The following is a 22,506-nucleotide window of genomic DNA, read 5'->3' on the forward strand; positions in this document are numbered from 1 at the left end:
CCAAAAAGGAAGCCACTTTTATATCGGACAGGAACTACTATTATCAAGGTTAATATTGAAACTAAAACGAATACTATCTGGTTAGTAGTATATGTACAGTTGATAATTAGAGACAATAATATCTCCAGTGGATATAGTTATTTTTAATTATTCTTGGACGATGATTGAATTAATTACATTTTGTCCATGATTAACTTTTCACAGCAATCGACGATACATTGAAATACATTTTTAACTGTTTGATTATCACTAAATATTTATTTTTATTACGGGCAGTAGGAAATATATTTCTTAGGAGAACATTTAATCTCACTTTGTTGCTACAGTAACTTTCAAAGTGCCACTACTATTTGAACGATTTTAAGTTGTTTTCGCATGTAAATATGTCGAATTTCGAACCAAATAAAGAAGATTGTGGCATGTACAGCCTTTCGTGTTTAATAAAAAGAAAAACGCGCGCTAAAGCCATGGAATATTTGTAGAAAAATATGACGCCAAAGTATAAAAAATGCTAGTGGTTTAGATTTCAACTTGAAAGACAAAGAACTCCCTGGTCATCGAACTAATTTGAAGATGAGGTATTGGAATTATTATTGTAATTCAAACAGAAAGAAAAACTACTGTAGGAGTCGCTATACAATGCGAAATGTGAGTAATTACTTCAATGTTTATTTCGGCTGTCCCTAGTTGTCATATTTTTTTAGGAGGGAATCATACATATAGTCTGTTTAAATTATTTTGGCGCAATTTGTAAATTCGTTTTACAATACAATATTTTCCTTTTTATTTTATTCTTATTATTTCAAAGGAAACTGTTAATCTGAAAAGTATCGAACAGGTCTAATGGAAATTCAGGATATTGCTTTTAAAATAATACAATTTTTAAAAGCATATAATAAAATGAAGGAAGACTTATTATTTCAATTTTGTGTATTTAGATGAGAGATGGATATTTCAGAATAGGACCAATATATCCAATGGTCACACATGACAAGATGATAATAAAAATAGTATTATGACAACAATACTTGATGGAAAAAGGTAAAGGTTGGAATAACAATTGATTAGGTTTTATTAGCCATAACATTTATTAATAATTCATTGCAGATACTTCTTCATGTTGGAAACAGGAATGGTTAATAAAACCTTCGGTTTGGATGATCTGGAACTCTTTGAATCAGACACATTGAAGAAGAAATTGACGAATGATGGAATTGCGAACAAATCTTAGATATATTGGAAATTAACAGCTTAGTTATTCACTTGAATGAAACTTTCTGAATATTATATGATTCAATACTGCCAATTTGTAAGACAGGGTGATGATAATGGAAACAAGAAAAGTAAACATTTAAAGGTGAGTATATAATTATTAACTGAAATAGTATAATACAGTATTAACTGAAACTGAATTAAAACTCAGAGTTGATACGGCAACATTGCGACGTTTTGACGTCATAAATTTAGATGACGTATGTACAAAATAACTTTGAATAGACTATACATACTGTATACATACTTTCGAAGTTAAACATTTTTACAAATAATTAATAATACAACAGGTAATGTAAGGTAATGTAAACATTAAATATCATTCCTAATATATTATCTTATATTATATATCTCTTCCAAATTATATTATATGCTTGCATATATCTTAATCAGTGATACTAACATATATGTGAAAAAGTAACAATGTAAACAACTTATAAATAATCTAATTGTGTATTACGAGCCATTGAAATCGATTAAACTCTTACTGCAGATGTTTACAAATGTTAAATAAACAGACTGAACGATATATTGTCGCAAAGAAGACCAGCAATAGCGAGTAATACACAGAAAGTCATCCACTTGCATGAGAACGCTAGGAAACAGGTTGTGGAGTTATGAAGGATACGCTGTTTGAGCTCGAATAGGAAGTATTGCCGCACCTAGCGCATTTACTAGTATGGCTTGACTGGTACATGTTTTAGAAATGCTGAATAAATACGAAAATTTATCGATTACCAAACCATCGCTCTTTCAATATTATATGGCCGTATTGTCAGAAAGACCTCAAAATATTGTAGACAATGATGATAATTTTCTCAACAAATGATTTTTTCAGGTAATGTGAAAAAATGACCAGAATATATGCAAGCAGCTAATATATTTAATTGCGGCTTCTATACAAATTAATTATCATTACGTTTAAATAAACATCGAATATAATTAAAAAGATAACACGATTCGCTGCTCCATATTTGATAAGGACTAGCCACAAACATCTAACCGAAAATTGAGATTATATAATTTTTTTACTGAATAGTATATATATGACAGATTAAAGTATGTATCTTATCAAACCGAAAGACTAGAATTCAAAGACCAAAGGAATTTTTAAAAAAATCTGATATTAAAATTAAATAAAGTCTATCTCGATAACAAATTTGTTCACGGTACATTCTGGGAACTATCGTCGAAAAAAAAATTAATAAGGATGTAATAGAATGAGAGCAATTTAAAGTGAAATGACCGTTTTCCTTTGTGTACTGTTCGGATATCACGAAGAAATGACATCCTGATATTTTGTACAATTATCTTTATGGAAGAAAATTACCTTGAAATTACCATTTAAATATCATATTTACCTTAAATCATCGTCTGCATTGTCTGTGAGATAAAGTTTTATGAATTAAGTATGCGACAATACACTTTCATTCATTACTAATCTGTTTTAGCATGTTATTGAATTTTTAATGAACATAAGCAAGCTATTAGTACTTAATTACTAATGTTCATTATTTAATTATTAATTTTTGGGGAATATATTAAATATAAACTGCTATCAATTAAAAAGTACCTACAAATTTTTTTAAAAGATTGCTATTTAATTCATGGAAAGGTGTATGTGTAAAATGATCGATGGTTTCATGACTGATATAACATATTAGATCATTCTTTTGGAATCAAAATATATAAATAATGGATACAAAAAATTACCCACTGCAAGGAGCTGGAGCCTTGTTCGAGAAAATGTTTGTGCTGCCAATATCCATGTAACACCATTTTCAATATTTTCTAAAAGTTGTTCAAGAATAAAATGATTAATCTCTCGTTTTCTTTGGAATTTATATTGATCTTCAAGCAAACTATGTAAAGCTATAATTGAAATTAATCATTGATAAAAGAAAGACGAAAAGCTAGAAGAGTATGGCACAGAACCAGAAATGCTGTAGACAAAACCATATTTAATAGAATTAATAATCAGACAATTAAATGATTAAAAAATATAAACAGAGCTGCTTCGAAAAATATTTAAGTGAATTAAGCCGGGAAACAGACAAAGATTACTCGCTATGGAAAGCAACTCAGAGATTTAAAAGACCAATTATTAGAGGACCGCTTATTAACAATGATTAAAATGAATGGGTTCGATGCAACGATGAAAAATTTGAATTATTTGCAGAACATTTAGCTAACGTATTCCAACCGAATGATATAGAATCTACAATAAATATAAATCGTGTTTATCAGCTCGATTTAGCTGTAAATCCGATTTCTTCAATGGAAGTCGCTACAGAAATTGACAACAATCTCAACAACAATCTCTCCTAAAAATATACTTCTGGAATTGATGATATTTCACCTGGGTTACTAAAAGAGCTGCCACGAAAAGCAATAATCATATTGATATATATATATATATATATATATATATATATATATATATATATATATATATATATATATATATATATATATATATATTGAATACCTCTTTGATACTGAACCATGTTCCGGAATGTATTAAGGTTACTCGAATAATTATGGTTAAAAAACATGACAAACCGGCAGAATAAGTTGGATATTACAGGTCTCTTTCGCTGCTACCTGCAATATCAAAATTATTTGAGAAACTGTTGTTATAAAGGTATTAAACCATTTATAAAATTACCAGATTTCCAGTTTGGATTTCGAAATAAACATTCGACAATCGATCAAGTGCACGGAGTAACAGTGGTTGTTGAAAAGGCATTGAAAGAAAAGAAATACTGTCCCGCAATATTCCTGGACGTCTCACAAGCTTTTAACCGGATATGGGATTAATATACAAAATGAGCAAATTGCTACCACAGTATTATTGTCTATTGCTGGAATCATATCTTTTCGAAAGAAAATTTAGAGTCTTGCATGAAGGAACATTCTTAACACTTAAACCTATTTCGGCTAGAGTTCCACAGGGTAGTTTCTTGGGACCACTATATATGCTCTATATTGCTGATATTCTAACAACAAAAGAAACACTTCTTGGAACATTTGCCGACGACACAGTTATCACAGCAAAAGATGTATCTCTGTCTAAGGCTGTAGAAAAAGTACAAGCAGCGGTCAGCAAGATCTACAAATGGACTAGAGATTGAAAAATACAGCTTAATAGCTTTGCGTTGCAGCGAAATGACAAAAATTAATTATATCATTTGATGGATGCCCGATTCCTCAAGCAGAATCGGCCATATACCTCGGAATATATCTCGATGGTAGGTTAAACTGGAAATTTAATGGTAATTAGTCGGAAGACACTCTCAACTGAACATAAAATCAAAGAGATTGGTTTATCAGTTAATAATAAAGCCAATTTGGACCTATGGGGTGCAAATATGGGTTTGCATTAAGACATCAAATCAACTAGTAATCCAATGCACCCTAAACAAAGTGTTACGATTAATTACCAATGCTCGAAATCAAATGGATACACGAAGTGATCCAAGATTTCGCCTTAAAACATGAAATAAGTTTGCTAAATCACGGCAACATGGAAGCAATACAGCTACTGGACAACACGCACGAAATCAGAATATTTAAGCGAACCAAACCACACGAACTTGTTTAGTGTACTCGTCTAAGTGTGTTCTTAACTTACTTATGTATTAATGCAAGTACAACAGAACCGTAGTAATAAATTAATTAGTAAATTAAAATTGTACTAAGCATATCTAAGTAAGATGTAATTAATAAAACAAAGATAAATTGTAATTTACATATACATCGTCAATAAAAGTCAAATGAAATCCATGAGTAGATGCTGTAACGGCCGACGGTATTCAGTGTTATTTATTTATATTTTTGGATGTATTTTAAGAGTATTGCACCATATGTAACAAGCGTTAATAGCGTAACTTAACAGTTATCCGAAATTCCTACATTTTACCGCTTAATTTTGAATTTATCACAAATATCAATATTAATATTTATCGCGCATATTTTAATTAGCGATATCTATAAGTGAAAATATGAACATTGTAAACAACTGTCAAAAAATCTAATTTAACTGTTAAAGTCGATAATTTTGACTTTTCTTTAAATAAAATAACAATTTTCCATTCAGTATTATAGAGTTATTCACTGAATATAGATGCTAATCATACAAAACTCAAATTGCATTTTCGACATTAATGACTTCTGTTTGATTTGAGGAAAACTTTTAGCCGAATCAAAACAAACACTTTTAGAAACTTATATAATGTTGCTCCGCCATATCCAAAATATCAGTGTTGGTTTAAACGATTCAAATGTGCCAAAGACCGTCGGGAGGATTAAAAAAGTTTGAAGATAATTGACATGGAACTGAATTGCAATACTTATTGGACGTAAGCTCAGCTCAAATTGTTAAAGAATTGTCAGCCATTAATGAATCAATTATTTCCAGACGTTTATATGCGACGGGAAATATGGCTACCACAGGAATTGTTTGAAAATACCATTTTGAATCGCGGACTCAATGTAAATGTAATTGGGGAACTTCCTAAACAGTTATATATTGAATAGCAATTTAGAGGATTCTCTGTTATCTAATAACAGTCACCTAAATGTCTTCTAACTTCCTAACGGTCCTCGTATAATGTCCTTATCAGTTGTTTATTTTTACTTAAATATTTATTGTAATAGTTATTGTACTTTGTCTTAGAGAATTAAATGAAGAAGGAAAGAAAGGTAAAGAATTATTAGCTTAGAAGGGCTGCTAATAAAAGTGAAATGAAACCCAAGCATTTCATAGAGGAAGTATGCTTAGAAGATTCGTATACTGCATACAGTGCTTCAACTACAAGACAACTAAGCATAGGCTCGTTAATGAAGATGAAGATGTATAGTCTTTACAAAATAGTAGTGCTTTGCTTTGCTTGTTTTAATAAATTTCAAATTGCTGCTTAATTTTTATGATTATTCTGATTGAAGATGCCAAATGCAATAAATAGTCAGTTAGAAACAGATTACGTTTCTAATCAATAACTTTATATTGTAATGGGTAATGGGGGCCCCTTTTTAGCAGCAAAATGCGTTAGGGAGATAAGTATTGATAGCATTAAATATTAAGTTGCTGTGACTTTTATTGGACATATTTTAATGTGTTGCAGCTGCATTAAATGGACATATATGACGTATGGACACTGTGACTAAAATATCTATATACACAAAAGACAGAAAGAAAATACATACTTTTAGTTTTATTCGAGATAATTTTTTTTTTAAAGAGTTCAATATAAATATAACAAAACAACTTTAACCTAATGTATAATACTATAAAATAAATTAAAAGTTAAAGTTAAATGTGGCAACATTGCGACACTCTGACATCATAAATTTAGATGACGTAAGTTTACCGTTTTATTGGATAGACTATAATATGTGTCATCGGTTCAAAATCTTTTAAACATGTCCAGAGATTGGGATTTAAAGTTAAGTTTGTTCGATATAGCAAATATTGCATATTTCTTACTACAATGTAAATTCCTAAATATATTAAATACAATTTTGTAATTTGCTAATTTGCCGACACTCAATTACTATTATACTATTAAATTACACTATTAAAATATTCTGAGGACTGCGAACTCAAAGCCATTAATCAACGTCGATTTTTTGGAATATACATTAAAAATAAATATTTTTGTTGGGTTTTATTGGATCTATAAACATTTTTTTAATTGACCTTCGTTCATATTTTTTCCGGCAAAATATATCAACAATATTTTTTGTCTGGTTACAGCATAAACAAGTTTGGAACAACGTAACAGCTTATGCACTTCAAATCGCGAGCGTGAAACTAATTACCTTGAAATAAAATAATAATATAAACAATCCAAACCAGAATTAAATTAAACTAACTCCTATATCTTATCAACTGTGGGCATAGTAACGCTAACAGCAAGTAAAACTAAATATCGCATATTTGAACGAGAAAAAATATTGCAGTTTGTAGTTTTTAGTTAGATAAGAGACAATGACCTACCGATTGTTCGGTTTTCAACGTTTTTTTCTGCTAGCCTTAGTGATTCACGGTAGGTTCAATCACACCTGAGTACATTATAAATAATTCCCTTTCATTTTATTTTAATTAAATTTAATTGTAGTAGTTATTTGTGATCTTATATCAAGTATTATTTTTAATAAATAATTTGAAAACCGGTGTTTTCAAATAGATAATGTAGTGTTTTTAACAAGACTGCTTGCATTTACTTACTATACTACTTATTATCGATGCACTATTAATCCACCTAAAATAAACATTTTCAGTGTCAGTTTTTTTTAAATAGTGTTAAACATGAAAAAAAAAGGACAATTTCTGGGACTGAACCGGGAAACTATTTGAATAAACCTTTTCATGAATATGCTTTGAACATTTTCTATAAATGATGATTCGAGTACTAAAAGAAGCTAAAATGGAGTAGTTATTACAATCTAATTTTTTCACAAATTTAATAACACAAGATTAACAAGGAAACTAACTAATTATTCCAAGCAGCACAGCAGTAAAGGCCTAGGAGGCCAGAAGGATCGAGAGTGAAGACTCTGTTTAAAGTTGTATCACCAAAATGTATGTAAATACTATTACTTTTTAACACATCTAAGAATCTATATTATTCAAGTATATATTAATTATTAGTTTAGCAACTTCACCAGTAACTGACATTTCCAAAACTTCATTTTCTGATGAGGAGTGAACTTAGTGATGGCAGATATGAATCATAGCCCGTGGAAAAACATTGTTTCAATTACTGCACGTTCTGCTCACACGAATTTGGTATTTGGAGAAAGTACCGTAAATATTTATGAAAATTATATAAAAATACTTCAAAAGGATCACGAAGAAACAAGCCAAAGATTGAAGATCAATAAGGATGTAGACCGAATGTCGGCTCCACAGATAAGATGTTCTTATGTAGCCAATTACTTGAGAAACGTATTAGATGTGGAAAGCGTGCGATTGTCATTTTTTGTCCTGCTTTAGAAGTCCCTTAAAATGTATTAAATTTATTTCATCGAGCATTGTACGATGGTTCCATTATCTTTATGAGAATGCGAAATGTTTCGCCAAAATCGTTTGAGAGAGATCCGAGCCAATGTTTGATAACAAAATGTCAAACTTCTTGATCGGTCTGATATTTGTTGATGCAAATGTTGACGCTTCTAGCATGATATAGTTTGTATTGTAGAGAAATATAGCTAAATATATCACATTTGTATATATCACAACGGGATCTAGTTAGAACAAATAACACATGCGCCGAAAAGTTCCGAAGCTTACACCTAGATGGCGCTAGTTTTCTTGCATTCACCGCTTTTTCAGTTAGTATTAACTTTCAAAAAAAAAATTTGTTAAAATTTCATGATATTCTACTCATAAGTTTGTGAGTAATTGTTCAAAAAGTGACACTACTTTTGTTATTTTCAAAACAATGGTTCAAAAACAATTTCGTATTTTAATTTTAGTGTTTCTTGATGGGAAAAATGCTGTTTACGCGAAGCAATGGCGTGAAAAGCGTGATAAGGACAGAAACAACAATAAAACGTTAATTTGCTGACTTCAACCGTGGTCGTAAAGATGCCGATGATGCAGAACGCAGTAGACGTCCATATGAGGTGGTAACTCTAGAAAACATCAAAAAAATCCACAATATCGTTTTGAATGATTTCATCGTAAGGATTAAAAGAACGTGATTTGATTATGAGAAAGTTATGTTCAAAGTGGTTGCCGCTGTGTCGATGATTCTGAGAAATGTTTGGTCATGTTCAAACGTAACAAACCGGAATTTTTGCGTCGATATGTGACAATGGATGAAACCTGGATCCATCACTTCACTGTCGAATCAAAATGGTCATCATCTGAGTGGACAGCAACTGGTGACAAGTCTATTTGGTGACAAGAGGCAAAAGATAAATCGTTCTATAAATGTGATACTGAAATGTTAGAGCGGCGCTGGAATGATCGGGTGGCTCTTGATGGAGATTACGTTGATGAATAAAGCCAATTTTGAAAAAAAAAACACGTTTTCTATGTTACGGCAAATATGTGTTTTGTACTAGTATTAGAGGAGAATAAAGTGGGATCTACTGCTGAAGTAACGATTCGGTTTATAGTCGATCAAGCTATAAGAGCTTTTAATTCTCTATATGGTGAGTGTGGAAGGTGGTAAATATTACAATCAAGACTAAAACCTGTCTCTTTTGAACGCTTATATTGCCAATCCTTCACCATCACTACATTCTGACACCCTTAATTGTTCTTCTTCGAGGTTGTATTAGTAACGAAAGATGCGGCAATCAAGGAATAAAAACTGATCTGAAAAATAAGAGATTAATATTGACTGAAAATGGATGGTTACGAACGATCGCCAACTGTGTGGCGCCTTCTATGGATTGATGATGGTGTTTACTTATACTATTTAAATCAATAATTAAAAATTAATAACTTTCCTATGACTGTCTTCGAAATATATATTAAGTTATAATTTTAAAATTTTAAAATTTATAATTTCAACTAATTACAATTCACCTTAATAGAAATAAGATTTTTTAAATTAATACTGTGAGTTGTTTTATTAATTGTTTTAATAAAAACTGTGAAAATATTAAGGTTTTAAATATATAAATAATTATGAAATAACGAAGTACTGGATTATATACCGGTAATCTTAGTCCTATTTATAGGTTTTATTTATTTATTTAGATAAAATTTACTTCTTAAAACACATCGTCATAAACATATAGAGAACTCGACATTTGTGCATTCAATTCTATGAAGGAAACACTTTATTACTATGAAAAACATAATTTATAATAAATATATTTTAAAACCTAAGTATCACATTAAACTATAACAGACTATAATAATATGCTAAACTATAACATGAAATTGTATGAACATCAATTGTAATTGATACTTTTAAGACACACATTGAAAAAGACTAAGGATGAACAATACTTTGAAAAATACTAATATAAACAATTTTCAAAATAAAGGCTTTTTATAGTTTTCATAGACAACAACAACTCATTTACCTATTATTCATTTAACTATAATCAATAGTTTAAAAAATCTATAATAAATAGAAATATGGAGATAATATGATCAATACTAAAAACATATATTAATACATTTTTCAATAACAATGCGATTTACTTACGATGATGAGAGTATTTGTTAACGCGTAAGATGTATATCTATATATAGTTATTTATACTTAGAATCCCCTGAAGCGGTCAAGTAGTTCATCAAAAAAAAATTGTTGGCTGTTAAATAAACTAATTTATACTTCCTTTTCCCTATTAATAAATTAAATCTAAACACTAGTGAAATAAAAGTCAAATTTTATTCATATATAATTCTATAATGTTTATTATTATTAAATAAGAGATATTAAGAATTATTTAAAATAAATTGTTTCGATTATTTCGTTTTAGGTTAATCTAATACAATCAAACCTTATCAACAATACGTTGAAAATAAAAAATCCTGCTCTTATAGGGTTCCAACAGCAAGAAATGCCAATTAAATCAAATTAATTTCACCGAAGAATATTTGGTAGACTTATTCTGATTATCAAAATACATTTAAATTAATACAATTATCGAGGGCATTGCGTAAATAACAACATAATTTGATTTCAGTGAATTAATTTCACTACTACAAAAACATTTGATGCCAATTACACAAACAACACACAATATGTTATTCAAAAGAATTTCGCATTTTCTTTGGATTTATTACCCGAATAAATCAAACCCGAGTACAAAAATAATTTTCGAAAGAACCTCGTATTCTGGGAAGCAATAAAAACATTCCGAATATTTTTAACCTTTCGCCAATACAAAGCTATTGCAATAAAATAACGCAACGATTCGATTGCATATTCATAAGAATTTTACATCCAAACTAGACACTAATTATTCACCAGGACAAAATGTATTAAAGCGCCATATAACGGAAGAACCTTAGCAAATTTTAAGTAAATTAGGAAAAAAACCGCACACGACTTAACAAAGCTTAAAAAAAAAGACAAAAGATTTCCAAGAACAAAGAACTTTTAAAAAGTACTCACTCATTTTGGGGAACGTCCCTCAGTTCGAAATCCACATAACCATTGGTGTAACGCATTTTCACTGAATGCGAGAATTACAACTCTTTAAAACAAAACAACGACGGATATACGTATAACAATTGGACCGTCGAACGTGCCTGTACGAAACCATTCGCTATCGAAGCTTATATGAGGGGGCAGCAGTACCGCGGCTACGAGCGAAGCGACGAACGGACTAGAAGGACAAGTACGATTTCCCCGTCCGGAATGTTGTCAGCGACCAGCTGATTATCGGGACGTAAAGCGAATGAATGAAATCGCTACAGCACCTGGTAACGCACGAAATTATATATAAATAAAAATCCCACCACTTAAATTAACATGATATTTTTGCAAAGTTACTACCTAGACGTTCTATGACATAGTAGATGCACAATATTTAAAGTAAATTTTGTTTAGCTCGATTTGTTGGTTAAGAAAACAAAAGATGACGAAAAGTATTGCATATGAATAGGTTGATTGTGAGTTACAAAGTTTCTGTGTGCTATATTTGAGAGTCCGCTTTTTGTCAACTAAGGTTGATCTGGACTGGACCTACTGCTTAACGTGGGATTCGAACCACGGTCCTCGATATTACCGAATAACTTGAAAATTATTCCGCCTGATTACTGCTGTGATTAGGATGGTTTTCCCTGTCGGATTATATACTCGTGGGTGTAGACAACTACTATTTTAGAAAAATTAGTCTATGAAAATTCTAGGTATTTACTTTACCCGGAATAAATTTCAGCCGGCTTGGACAGGACGGTCCACCTGGACAGGCTGGGGCATGGTCGTAAATTTATGTTTGTGAATGTTTAATATTTGTGATTGTCCTTTCTCGGCAAGAGTGTAAAATCCGATAAGGAAAATGATCCCAGTCACGACAGCAACCAGGCTGGGTAAGAGCGGATCTCTTCTGAGATGATTCTAGGTTGGTCACCAGTCAGTGGGTAGGTTTAAGACCGAGAACCGTAGTTCGAAGCCTACGTTAAACTGTAGGTCCAATCCAGATAAACCCTCGTTGGTAAAGAGGAGACTTTAAAATAAATAATTTCAGCAAAAAAATGATTTGACAGAAAAATTGACGCTTGAAATAGTGTAATTTTAAGGTGTGACAATCTCTAAAGTAATTCATATACGTCGATTCGTATCATTCGTAAATAATTACTTTGTATACTGTTTCATTATCGCCTTCGTTCTTGAAATAGTTGTTAAGCTTTTAAGAAATTTTACAGTTAGCCTACTATTGATTACGATAATGACGTACTAAATACATTTTCAAAGGCTAATTTTTGGTTACTAATTTCTTTTATTTATTGCTAAAAATTTATGTATGTGTTTTAACTTTATTGTATCGTTAAAATTTCTTATTGTTATTTTTATAATTAATCTATTTATTATTTTCTATGTTGAAATGTGTTGAAATTACCTAAAGGAGTACTTTATACATAAGGGCCCTAAAGAGTCAATACAATTTTCACTACAAGAAGTACCACATCAACCGGATACCTAGAAGTCAACCTTTTCGCTCATGAATTTTTTTATACCGTTTTCGTAAATAATTAAGCAACTAATGTACAACGCATCCATTTATATCCATAAACTGTGTAAAAACATTTGAAATCAAATATCACGCACCAGAAATATGTATATTTTTTAACATTTCATAACATAAAATTTGATTAATGTGCATTTTGTTAGTCGAATATTCGATCGTTTATATAAATTTAAAAGTCATTTAATTATTTTTAGCCTCAATATTTATAGAGACAAAGAATAAAATAAAACTTAGGAGTCTAAATATAATCACGCGATGAATGGCGCTTGACCCTTTGTTAGGCAGTTGTTTATTTACATTATTATTTTTAATGTACATTTAGTTAAGTGAAAGCATATATTTAAAGTAGTTTACGGAAGCTGGCTGGTTAGATTCACTTATACTATAGTTGATCTTCTGGAGAGGTACTGAAGTTCTACTGGAAGGAAATTGAGCTTTATCCAACAACATCAATATAACACTATCACGAGCCATTCGCTATCTGTAATGGAATGTATCAAGTTGGTGTAATTTTCCATTGCTACTCAATAATGTGAATGTTAACACATGGAGCGAAAAGTCCCGGACCTAACACATAGATGGCGCTAGTTTTATTGTATTTGTAGCGACTGCTACGACCCTTTAGGCCGCCACGTATACATCTACAATAAGATCAAAGGTTGGCAACACTGGTGGATTGGTACCATGCGGTTGCCGGCTATAAAAGACCACCAAGACGATGTCTCTCTTCTTTTCTCTACCACTTGTAACAGTACCACTTCCAAAGCGCTTCCGGAGTTCCCTAACCAATCCTCTCGTCGACCATGTAGTATTTAACAAATCAAATAAACAAATTTTTATTCAGCCGGTATTCTCCGTTCCCGTTCCTTTCACAAAAATAGTAGTTCCAATAAACAATCGAGACGGCAGCTACACATTCCGATCGACAAAATGAACATTCCTACACAATCGCCGCTTTTTCAGTTAGCACTAACCTTCAAAAGAAAGCTGTTAAAATTTCATGATATTCTACTAATAAGTTTGTGAGTTATTGTGCTAAGAGTTCTACTGTTGTTATAAAAATAATGTATCAAAAACAATTTTGTGTTTTAATTTGACACTGCTTCTTTATGGGAAAAATATCGTTCAAACGAAGCAATGGCTTGAAAAGTATTGACAAAAATTGAATTGAATGGCAAAAAGAAAACAATAATAAAAGGTTGGTTTGCTGACTTCAAACGTGGTCGTAGAGACACCGATGATGCAGAACGCAGTGGACGTCCAAATGAGGTGGTAACACCAGAAAACATCAAAAAAATCCACAAAATCGTTTTGAATAATCGAAAAGTGAAGTTGCGTGACTTAGCTAACGTCGTAAAGATATTAAAAGAACGTGTTGGTGCAGAAAACATTGATGTGTGGAAATGATTAAGCAAAATCGTTGTCACCTATTGTGAGATTGAGGCATCCCTAAGCATTAGTTCCACCAGCATATATGCGATTTTACATGAACACTTAGCTGTGCGAAAGTTATGTTCGCGTTGGATCCCACACAATTTGACAATCGGTTAAAAAAAGGCTCGTGTCGATTGGTGCAAAGCAATGCTTAAGAAATTCAATCGCGGTGCTTCGAAAGACGTTTATAAAATCGTAACAGGTGACGAATCATGGATATATTCGTATGAGCTCGAAAGTAAGCAGCACTCGACTGTAAGGGTATTCCAAGATGAACCAAACCCAACAAAAGTTCTTCGCGCACGAAACACTTCAAAGAAAATGGTGGCCTGTTACTTCGGGAAAACTGGTCATATTGCAACAGTACCTCTAGAGGATGGTAGAACAGTAAATTCTGGTTGGTACACAACCATTCGTTTGCCAGAAGTCTTCGGTGAAATAAGGAAAACAAACAAGAGACGCCGGATTGTTTTTCATCATGACAATGCGACCTCTCAAACAAGAGACTATTTGAGCACTCGAAACATCGAATTGATGGGTCTTCCGCCGTACAGCTCTGATTTGGCACCGAGTGACTTCTTTTTTCCCATCCGTGAAGAATAAACTGCGTGGTCAACGATTTTCATCGACCGAAGAATCTACTGAAGCATTCAAAAATCATGTTTTGAAGATACCTCATTTGGAATGGAATAAATGTTTTGAAAATAGGTTTAAGCGTATGCAAAAGTGTATCGATCATCGTGGCGAGTACTTTGAAAAACAATAAAAATATATTCGCAGCTTAACTATTTGTTTTTTTCCTATTCCCGAAATATAAATAGTAACCCTCGTAATACTTTTGCAAATTTATTTCGCTCTATTCAAAGTAATCTCCATTTGAAAGAATTAATTTGTATCAATGCTTTTTCAAGAAAGATACAAATAAAATTTCTTTGAAAAAGTTACTGGATTCTATTCTAATATCATCAATCCACTCAGAATAATGTGTATCGAAACATTTTTTTTATTTTTAGATAATAGCCAGAAGTCTGACAGTGATTTAGATTCATTGACTTATATTGAGACAATAAGCTACACCGAATTTCTTGATATCAGCTGAGGAAAGTCATAAGGAACAGCACGATAATTATTAGTAGGAATGAACCACTAGTTAAGTGCAAGAAAAACAGAATATTCGTTTTTCTATTATCTATATTTAGAAACTTTATTGCCGATGGTAGCTTGGATTCTGCCTCTCAGTCTCTAACTTCCAAACAGAAAGTATTTTGAATCGGTTGATTGGGTTTAATTAAAGAATTTCAGTCCTATGAGATTAGAGCCAGTCAATAGCCAGGAACCATGGTTCACGGCACCTGTTAAGAACTAAAGCCAACGTCCAGTATCAGAATATAGAACTAAGACGAACTTGTAATTCAATTAATAAAACAATAAAAAATATAGTATATGTTGGCTTTTTAAACTAATTATGTTTTATTTTAGAACGAATGTATATTAAAGTAATTTACTGGCAATATATTTTTGATAAAATTGATTTCGATCGAGTTTAACGGATAAGTATACGTTTACTTTACGCACAATTCGATTAATTTGTGATGAATCATTACACTGTGTTTTGAACAAATTTCATATCCCATAGTAACCGATAAAAACGAGTGAATTACATTATAAAAACTCTTAGAACACTAAACGAATCTGTTATTTTTTGTTATTTGTTCCATGTTTTAATTTATTTTAATAGTATTTTATAGTATTATAATAGTATTTTATCCAAGTTTTTATTAATTGTACCAAACAGTGTGTTGGGAATAACAGTAATCGCTCTTTCTGTTTGTCAGATCAATCAATGAATCTTGAATTCAATCAATCATTGAAAGTTAAATTAGACTGAACAGTGTCTTTCCAAAACTAAAGTATATCTAATTTTAAGCGAAGCTCATACATAAACGCTTATGACGAGGAAATGAGGGCTGCAGAAGATCACATTGTTAGTTTATTAAATAATAATAAAATAATAATCTTCTTGCTGCCTACATGTATAAAATACTGATCAGATTCATTAACTAATATTTCTAGATGAACAACGAATCCAAATCCAAATTCATGGAGAAACAATACCCTTGAGATTTTTTGTTAGCTGTAAACTATTCCTGAAGAACACTTAGATCCAACAATTCTCCACTATATTCTGCAAGCTATTAGGTAATTGCGATGCCTGTTTGTTTAGCGCAACACGTTTCTTGAAGTGTGCGTATTTTCCGATCTATATTGGAGAACCTCTGCAATAGCTCAAGAAAAGAACTGCCATTAAAACCTTTTTGTTTTTAGTTAATAGCGTCAGTGATTCGCGATCTGGCGTCACTACCTTCCATTTTTAAACGTCGTGGTAACTCACAACTGAATTTCAATTAGGTTAGGTATTTAACATATTTATGGAGTAAATACTTTTTACAACAAAAGTAATAAATGAAAACACATATTCAACGTCTAAAATGCAAATGGTTGATCGACGCTATACAAACCCCTACATTCAAAAAATATTAAATTTTCCAAGAACACTTGCCCCAATGGGTATACAAATGGTTCCATTAAACGCTCATAAACCCTTCGAGATTTTCTCTTCCTGCAATAAATAAAATTCGGAGGAAGGTTGCGATAGTAATAAATGTTCCAAAAAAGAATACTGTTGCATTAAATACGAATTTACAGATTGTGACCAACAATAGTCGTTGATTCATTAAACAACCTCCCTAAAACATAAGAATAAGTTATAGAGGAGCAACGGAGAATATGAACACGCAATGTGAACTACTCTAGTTTACGTGTATCCAAACAAGTTAGATCATGTTTTGTTTTTCAGTGCAGAAGGATGCGGTAGGAATACGTGTGGTTCATCGCATCGCTACTTGTAGATCAAACGTGTTTTTTTTGGGCGATTGATCTAATTTATTGCACGTAATATTCCAGGAAAAATTGTGAAAAAATTTTTGTGGAATATTTTAAATCAATTTATTTTATATCGTAGTTTTTTATCAAATTACGTCCTCTCTGATGATCGTTTCTCATGTTATTCACTAATTAATCTATCAAGTTTTTGATTTGATTGTTATATGTTTCTTCAATAAACGTTTTATATATAGCAAAGAATATAAGCAAATCTAATCCACAAAGATTACCCACAATAGCTACATTTCTAAGATTCTAATCATGTTGATATATACGCTGATTAGTTACTGTCATCGAATCCAATTATATCACTTGAAAGCTGTCCGATTCGTCAAGGAGAATCAATTGAAAACACCACGTCAGACAAAAAACCTGAGCAGTTGAAATCAACTAGTAATCCAAAGCTACCAAAATAAACTTTTCCTAATTACCAATGCTTAACGCTACGTAACCAACGAAGAGCTGATGAACCAATGAAAAGCTAAAACCAAAGAGATTCATTTATCAGTCAATTATAAGGGCTATTTGGACTTAGGAGGCTCAAATATGGGGTTGCACCACATTAAACCAAATAGTAATCTAACGCTGACAGAACACAATTCTTTGTTTAATTACCAATGTTTATCTTTACGCAATCAACGAAGAACTGCAATATGACCTCGAAATCAAATCGATCTGTGAATTTCGCGGTAAACAAGAAAGAAGTGTACTAAATTACAGCAACGTGGGAGCAATACAACTACTGGAGAACGCAAATCAGAAAATTGATGGGAAGTAAACAACACGAACTTCTTTAAACTGTATAAGTATTACCATCGATGTTACCTTAAGTTAATTTACAAATACATCAATATGTACCCGTATTAATCAATTATAAAATTGTAATAACTTAAGCTATAGTTTACACTAAAGGTATACACTTGTATATAAGTTCGTATGGTTTGGTTCGCTTCAATCTTCTGATTTCCCGCGTGTTATCCAGTAGTTGTATTGTTTCCACTTTAGTATGATTTAGTAATCCTTTTTCGTGTCTTAAGGCGAATTCATGGATAACTTCGCAAATTCATTTGATTTCCAGGTCATCATCAATTCAATCTACCGTCAATATGGATGCTGAGGTATTGAGGTGATATAATTAGGTTTTTATTATTTCGCCGCAATGCAAAATTAACATGAACAGATTTGAAGTTATTAAGTTGAATTTTCCAACCTTTAGTCTATTTTTGGATTTTGTTGACTGCCACTTGTACGTTTACTACTGCCCTAGGCTGAGATATGTTGTTTGCCATTATAACTGTCTCATCAGCAAAGGTTCCAAGTAGTGTTTCTTTTGTTGTTGGCATGTGAGCAGTGCAGAGCAGATACAGGAGAGGTCCTAAGACGCTACCTTGTGGAACTCCATCCGAAATAGCTTTAAATGTTGAGAACGCCATTTCGTGCGAGACTCTAAATTTTCTTCCCAAAAGATATGACTCCAGCAGTTGACAATAGTTACGCGGTAATAATTTGCTCGTCTTACAGATTAATCTCAAATGCCAAACCCGATCAAAAGCTTGTGAGACATCCAAGAATATTGCAGGGCACTAAATTTAGTTAATTCAGTCGAATTTAGTTTTAATTTAGAAAATATCCTGATGTATTTAATTCGCAATCGTGTTATTAGGGAATATAATAGTAATAAATTAATTTATAATATATTATAATTTATTTCTAATGTTAAAACATGGAAAAATTAACTAAATATTATAAAATGAAATATTTACGAGTCTAGTCCAAAGAACTGAACTGTTGACATTTTAAGATAAAATTAATAATTCTCAAGTTGACAACATCTAGTGAACTATAAAAAATACATAGATATAAAAATTGTATAAAACACAATATGCAATTGGTGTATATGAGTCAAATATACAAAAAAAAATTGTCAAAAAATATAACCTATTTAGGTTTGTCGTATGTTTCAAACTTTTTTAAAATGGACATGAAAACATACGCCTATAACTCATAAGCAGCCGGGGCTGGTGACTAATGGCAATGATAATTTTTAAAATACTCATAATATCTATCAACCTAATTAGTCCAAAAAAAATTACAGGTGAGACCTGAGTTTTATCAGTTTATATTTTACTCTCCCATCCTTAACATTGAGTTTTATAATCAATATATTATTTTCATGTATTTATTGTTAATGAGGTAAGCAAATAAAAATAAGATAGAGGTTACAAACTATAGAAGGCAAACTAAACAATATTAAAACGTCAAAAAATCTTTATAGACGCATGAATCAGTTTTTCATGCGTGTACATTTTTATAAGACTAAAATAACTGAGCATTTCAAAAATCTAAATAGCCAAGATAAACTCTCGTAGAGGTCCACGACCCTCTTTCTTGCTGGCACCCAATAACGTTTGATTGTTACGAATATTTTTGCAATCGACCAGATTGTGGAACAGTTTGGAACTTTTTCGGCTTATCGTTTATTGGGTCACATTTTTCACAGGTCAAGTAATATAAACTGTAAATAGAACGATAACAATATGCTTTTATTATATCAAAAACCTAAATATTAGGTGAGTGACGATTTTGCTTTCAATAAATAATCATCTAGTAGTTCTTTACTAATAATATCAACAGTTTTTGGGAAATTATATATAATTATAAAGAGTCCTAATAATACAGATAAAAGAAATATTATGCCAGAATATCAATTTAGATTTCGTAATAAGCATGCAACTTTAGAACAAATGTATAGAATGGCAAAGGAAACAAATATGGACTTAAAAGATATTATGGGGCTGCATTCCTGCACATATCTCAGGCTTTTCATAAAGTATGGTACACAGGGTTGTGGGATAAATCAGAGAAACTGGTCTCTTATCCTCATGACATAAATCATGACTAAAATTCATCTCGCAGATTTTTTACAATAAAACAAGACATCCTTGAATTGCAATGATATAGTTCAGAAGTTTCATGAGACAATATACTAGGTCCGATATTGTATATCCTATATAATACAGGTAATCTACCGACTATAAAATTACCTACTGTGACAACATATACAAATGATACGATAGTCTTAGCATGATACGAAGGCAGTATCAGCAGCAAAGAGCTTCCAAATACGCATCAATGCAATGCAACTGTTGCTGAAAACATGGCGAATAAAAGCAAATAACACAGGTAATCAACCCAGGTAACGTTTACAGTGCATAAAAATGCCCACTAGTGAATATTAACAATTGTCTACTCTACCAGCCAGAGGATGCTAAACATATTAGCATGCATTTATACCGACGCTTAACTTGGAGGAAGTACATACTTGCTAAACGGAAGCAACTTGGACTTAAGTTATTATTAGATAACAAGGTATTACTATACGAATTAATCCTTTGTGTTACTGTTATAATTCAAAGTGTATTAGATACTCGAAAGAGTGTCAGTTGTATATAAGAGTTATCATACGATTTATTTGCCGCTAGGCAGATTGTTGAACCACTAAGGGTCAAAATCTATATGTTAATCGGCTTAGCGCAAAATGTTGCCTCCCTTTTTAAAGAAAACGGGGCACCGGTTAAAACTTATATCGAGGAAGAATTTTTAGGTCTAATATTTTTGTTTAATATGCGCTACAAATAGATTCAATATAATCCAATAAAATAAAAAATGCCCAAGTGAAGCAACCTGGAATAGCCGTCAGATCAGTGACACAAAATATATCAGCAAACCCTGCGCGTAGCCAGCCAAGACTTTAGGTCGCCGACACTAATGTACTAGTATCGAATCTCGCTGGGGATAAAGGCTTTTTAAAGTTTATAAAATAAAATAAAGTATAATATAATAAAGGGAATGCTTTGTTTTACATTTGAAACTATTTTAAAATAGAAAGTGAGTGATTGAAACATTTTTAAACGATGTTTGAAGCAGTGTTTTGTGTTACTTTCGGTTATTCCTCTATTCTTGGAATTATTAAAGAGTTATGGCATGTTTGGATATTAAACAAAAGAATAGTATGGTGAAGTAAAGTTATATTTTACTTTTTTTGCGGGGAAAACAAATTACTTTGCCCGCTTTATCGCACGGTATATAGCTTTGAAAGAAAAACTCGATATATGTAAAAATTCTTAAAAATCGTCGGTTTTCTTTGCTTACAAGATATTTAGGTATCTGAAATCACAATACTGATTTAATTTGATGTATGGTAACTAAAAAGGAAAAAAGAAAAATTGTTCTTGCTTAAGAACTACTAATTGATATGGTTCTGGAGACATAATAATAACAATGGTACCTAATTCTAAAGAGTGATATTAACTTCTAATAATGTTCGTTATTGTTTTAATATACGTGCTAAATTCAAAATTGTTTAATCACATATTCTGTCTTTTAATATACAAACATGTATTACTTCATTTATTATTCCATACTTATGTTTATGATATAAATATTGATGCTCTAAAGTTGTTACAGTTCTGAAAATAATCTTACTTATGATACTTATACCAAACGAAAAAAAGGCCTATAGACCTATATCACTGCTGCCAGTAATATCTAAGGTTTTTGAAAAACTCCTGTTGAAAAAAATAAAACCGATCATAGAGAAAAAAAACTTAATATCAACACACCAGTTTGGGTTTATTAACAAGCGCTCAACAATTGACCAGGTCCACAGAATAACAGATGTTATTGAAAAAGCCTACGAAAGTAATAAATTATGCTCATCTATATTCTTAGATGCAACACAACTATTAAAATCATATATTACAACCAGAATGTTTAGAGTCAAACAAGAACAAGCTTACTCTACAATAAAAGAAGCTAAAGCAAGTGTACCACAAGGAAGTGTACTGGGACCAATGCTTTTCTATTTTACACTTGTGATATACCACAAAAGGAAAATATCACGATGGCTACATTTGCTGATGATACTGTGATTATAGCTGTCGGAGACAATAGTGAAGAAGCTTCACGAAAATTACAACAGCAAGTGACAATATAATTGGATACAGGCTTGGAAAATAAAAATTAATGAAAGTAAATATGTACATGTGCAGTTCACCTATAAACAGACCGTACAAGCACCAATAACATTAAATAATACTATCATTCCATATAGCAACAACGCTAAATATCTCGGAATGAATCTCAATGCAAAACTTCGCTGGAAGGAACATATAAAGAAGAAAAGAA

The 22,506-nt window shown here is 31.4% G+C and overlaps 1 protein-coding gene across 3 annotated transcripts in view; it reads right to left on the reverse strand.

Annotated features, from left to right (window-relative positions):
* The window catches only part of Nt5b (5' nucleotidase B), a 67,746-nt gene that overhangs the window by 18,240 nt on the left and 27,000 nt on the right, over window positions 1-22,506 (reverse strand). Inside the window, exon 1 of one of the 3 annotated variants that reach the window (XM_076396159.1) lies at window positions 11,364-11,651. The exons of the other annotated variants lie outside the window; for them this stretch is intronic. Coding sequence (XP_076252274.1) covers window positions 11,364-11,419 — 56 coding nt within the window. The 5' untranslated portion in view covers window positions 11,420-11,651. Of the gene's footprint in view, window positions 1-11,363; window positions 11,652-22,506 lie in introns of those variants that run through there. 3 annotated transcript variants of the gene reach the window in all.

Source organism: Rhynchophorus ferrugineus, unplaced genomic scaffold (genome assembly GCF_030347505.1).
Source record: "Rhynchophorus ferrugineus isolate W39M unplaced genomic scaffold, kcgeb_rfMv2 rfM2, whole genome shotgun sequence".
Lineage (NCBI taxonomy): Eukaryota > Metazoa > Arthropoda > Insecta > Coleoptera > Curculionidae > Rhynchophorus > Rhynchophorus ferrugineus.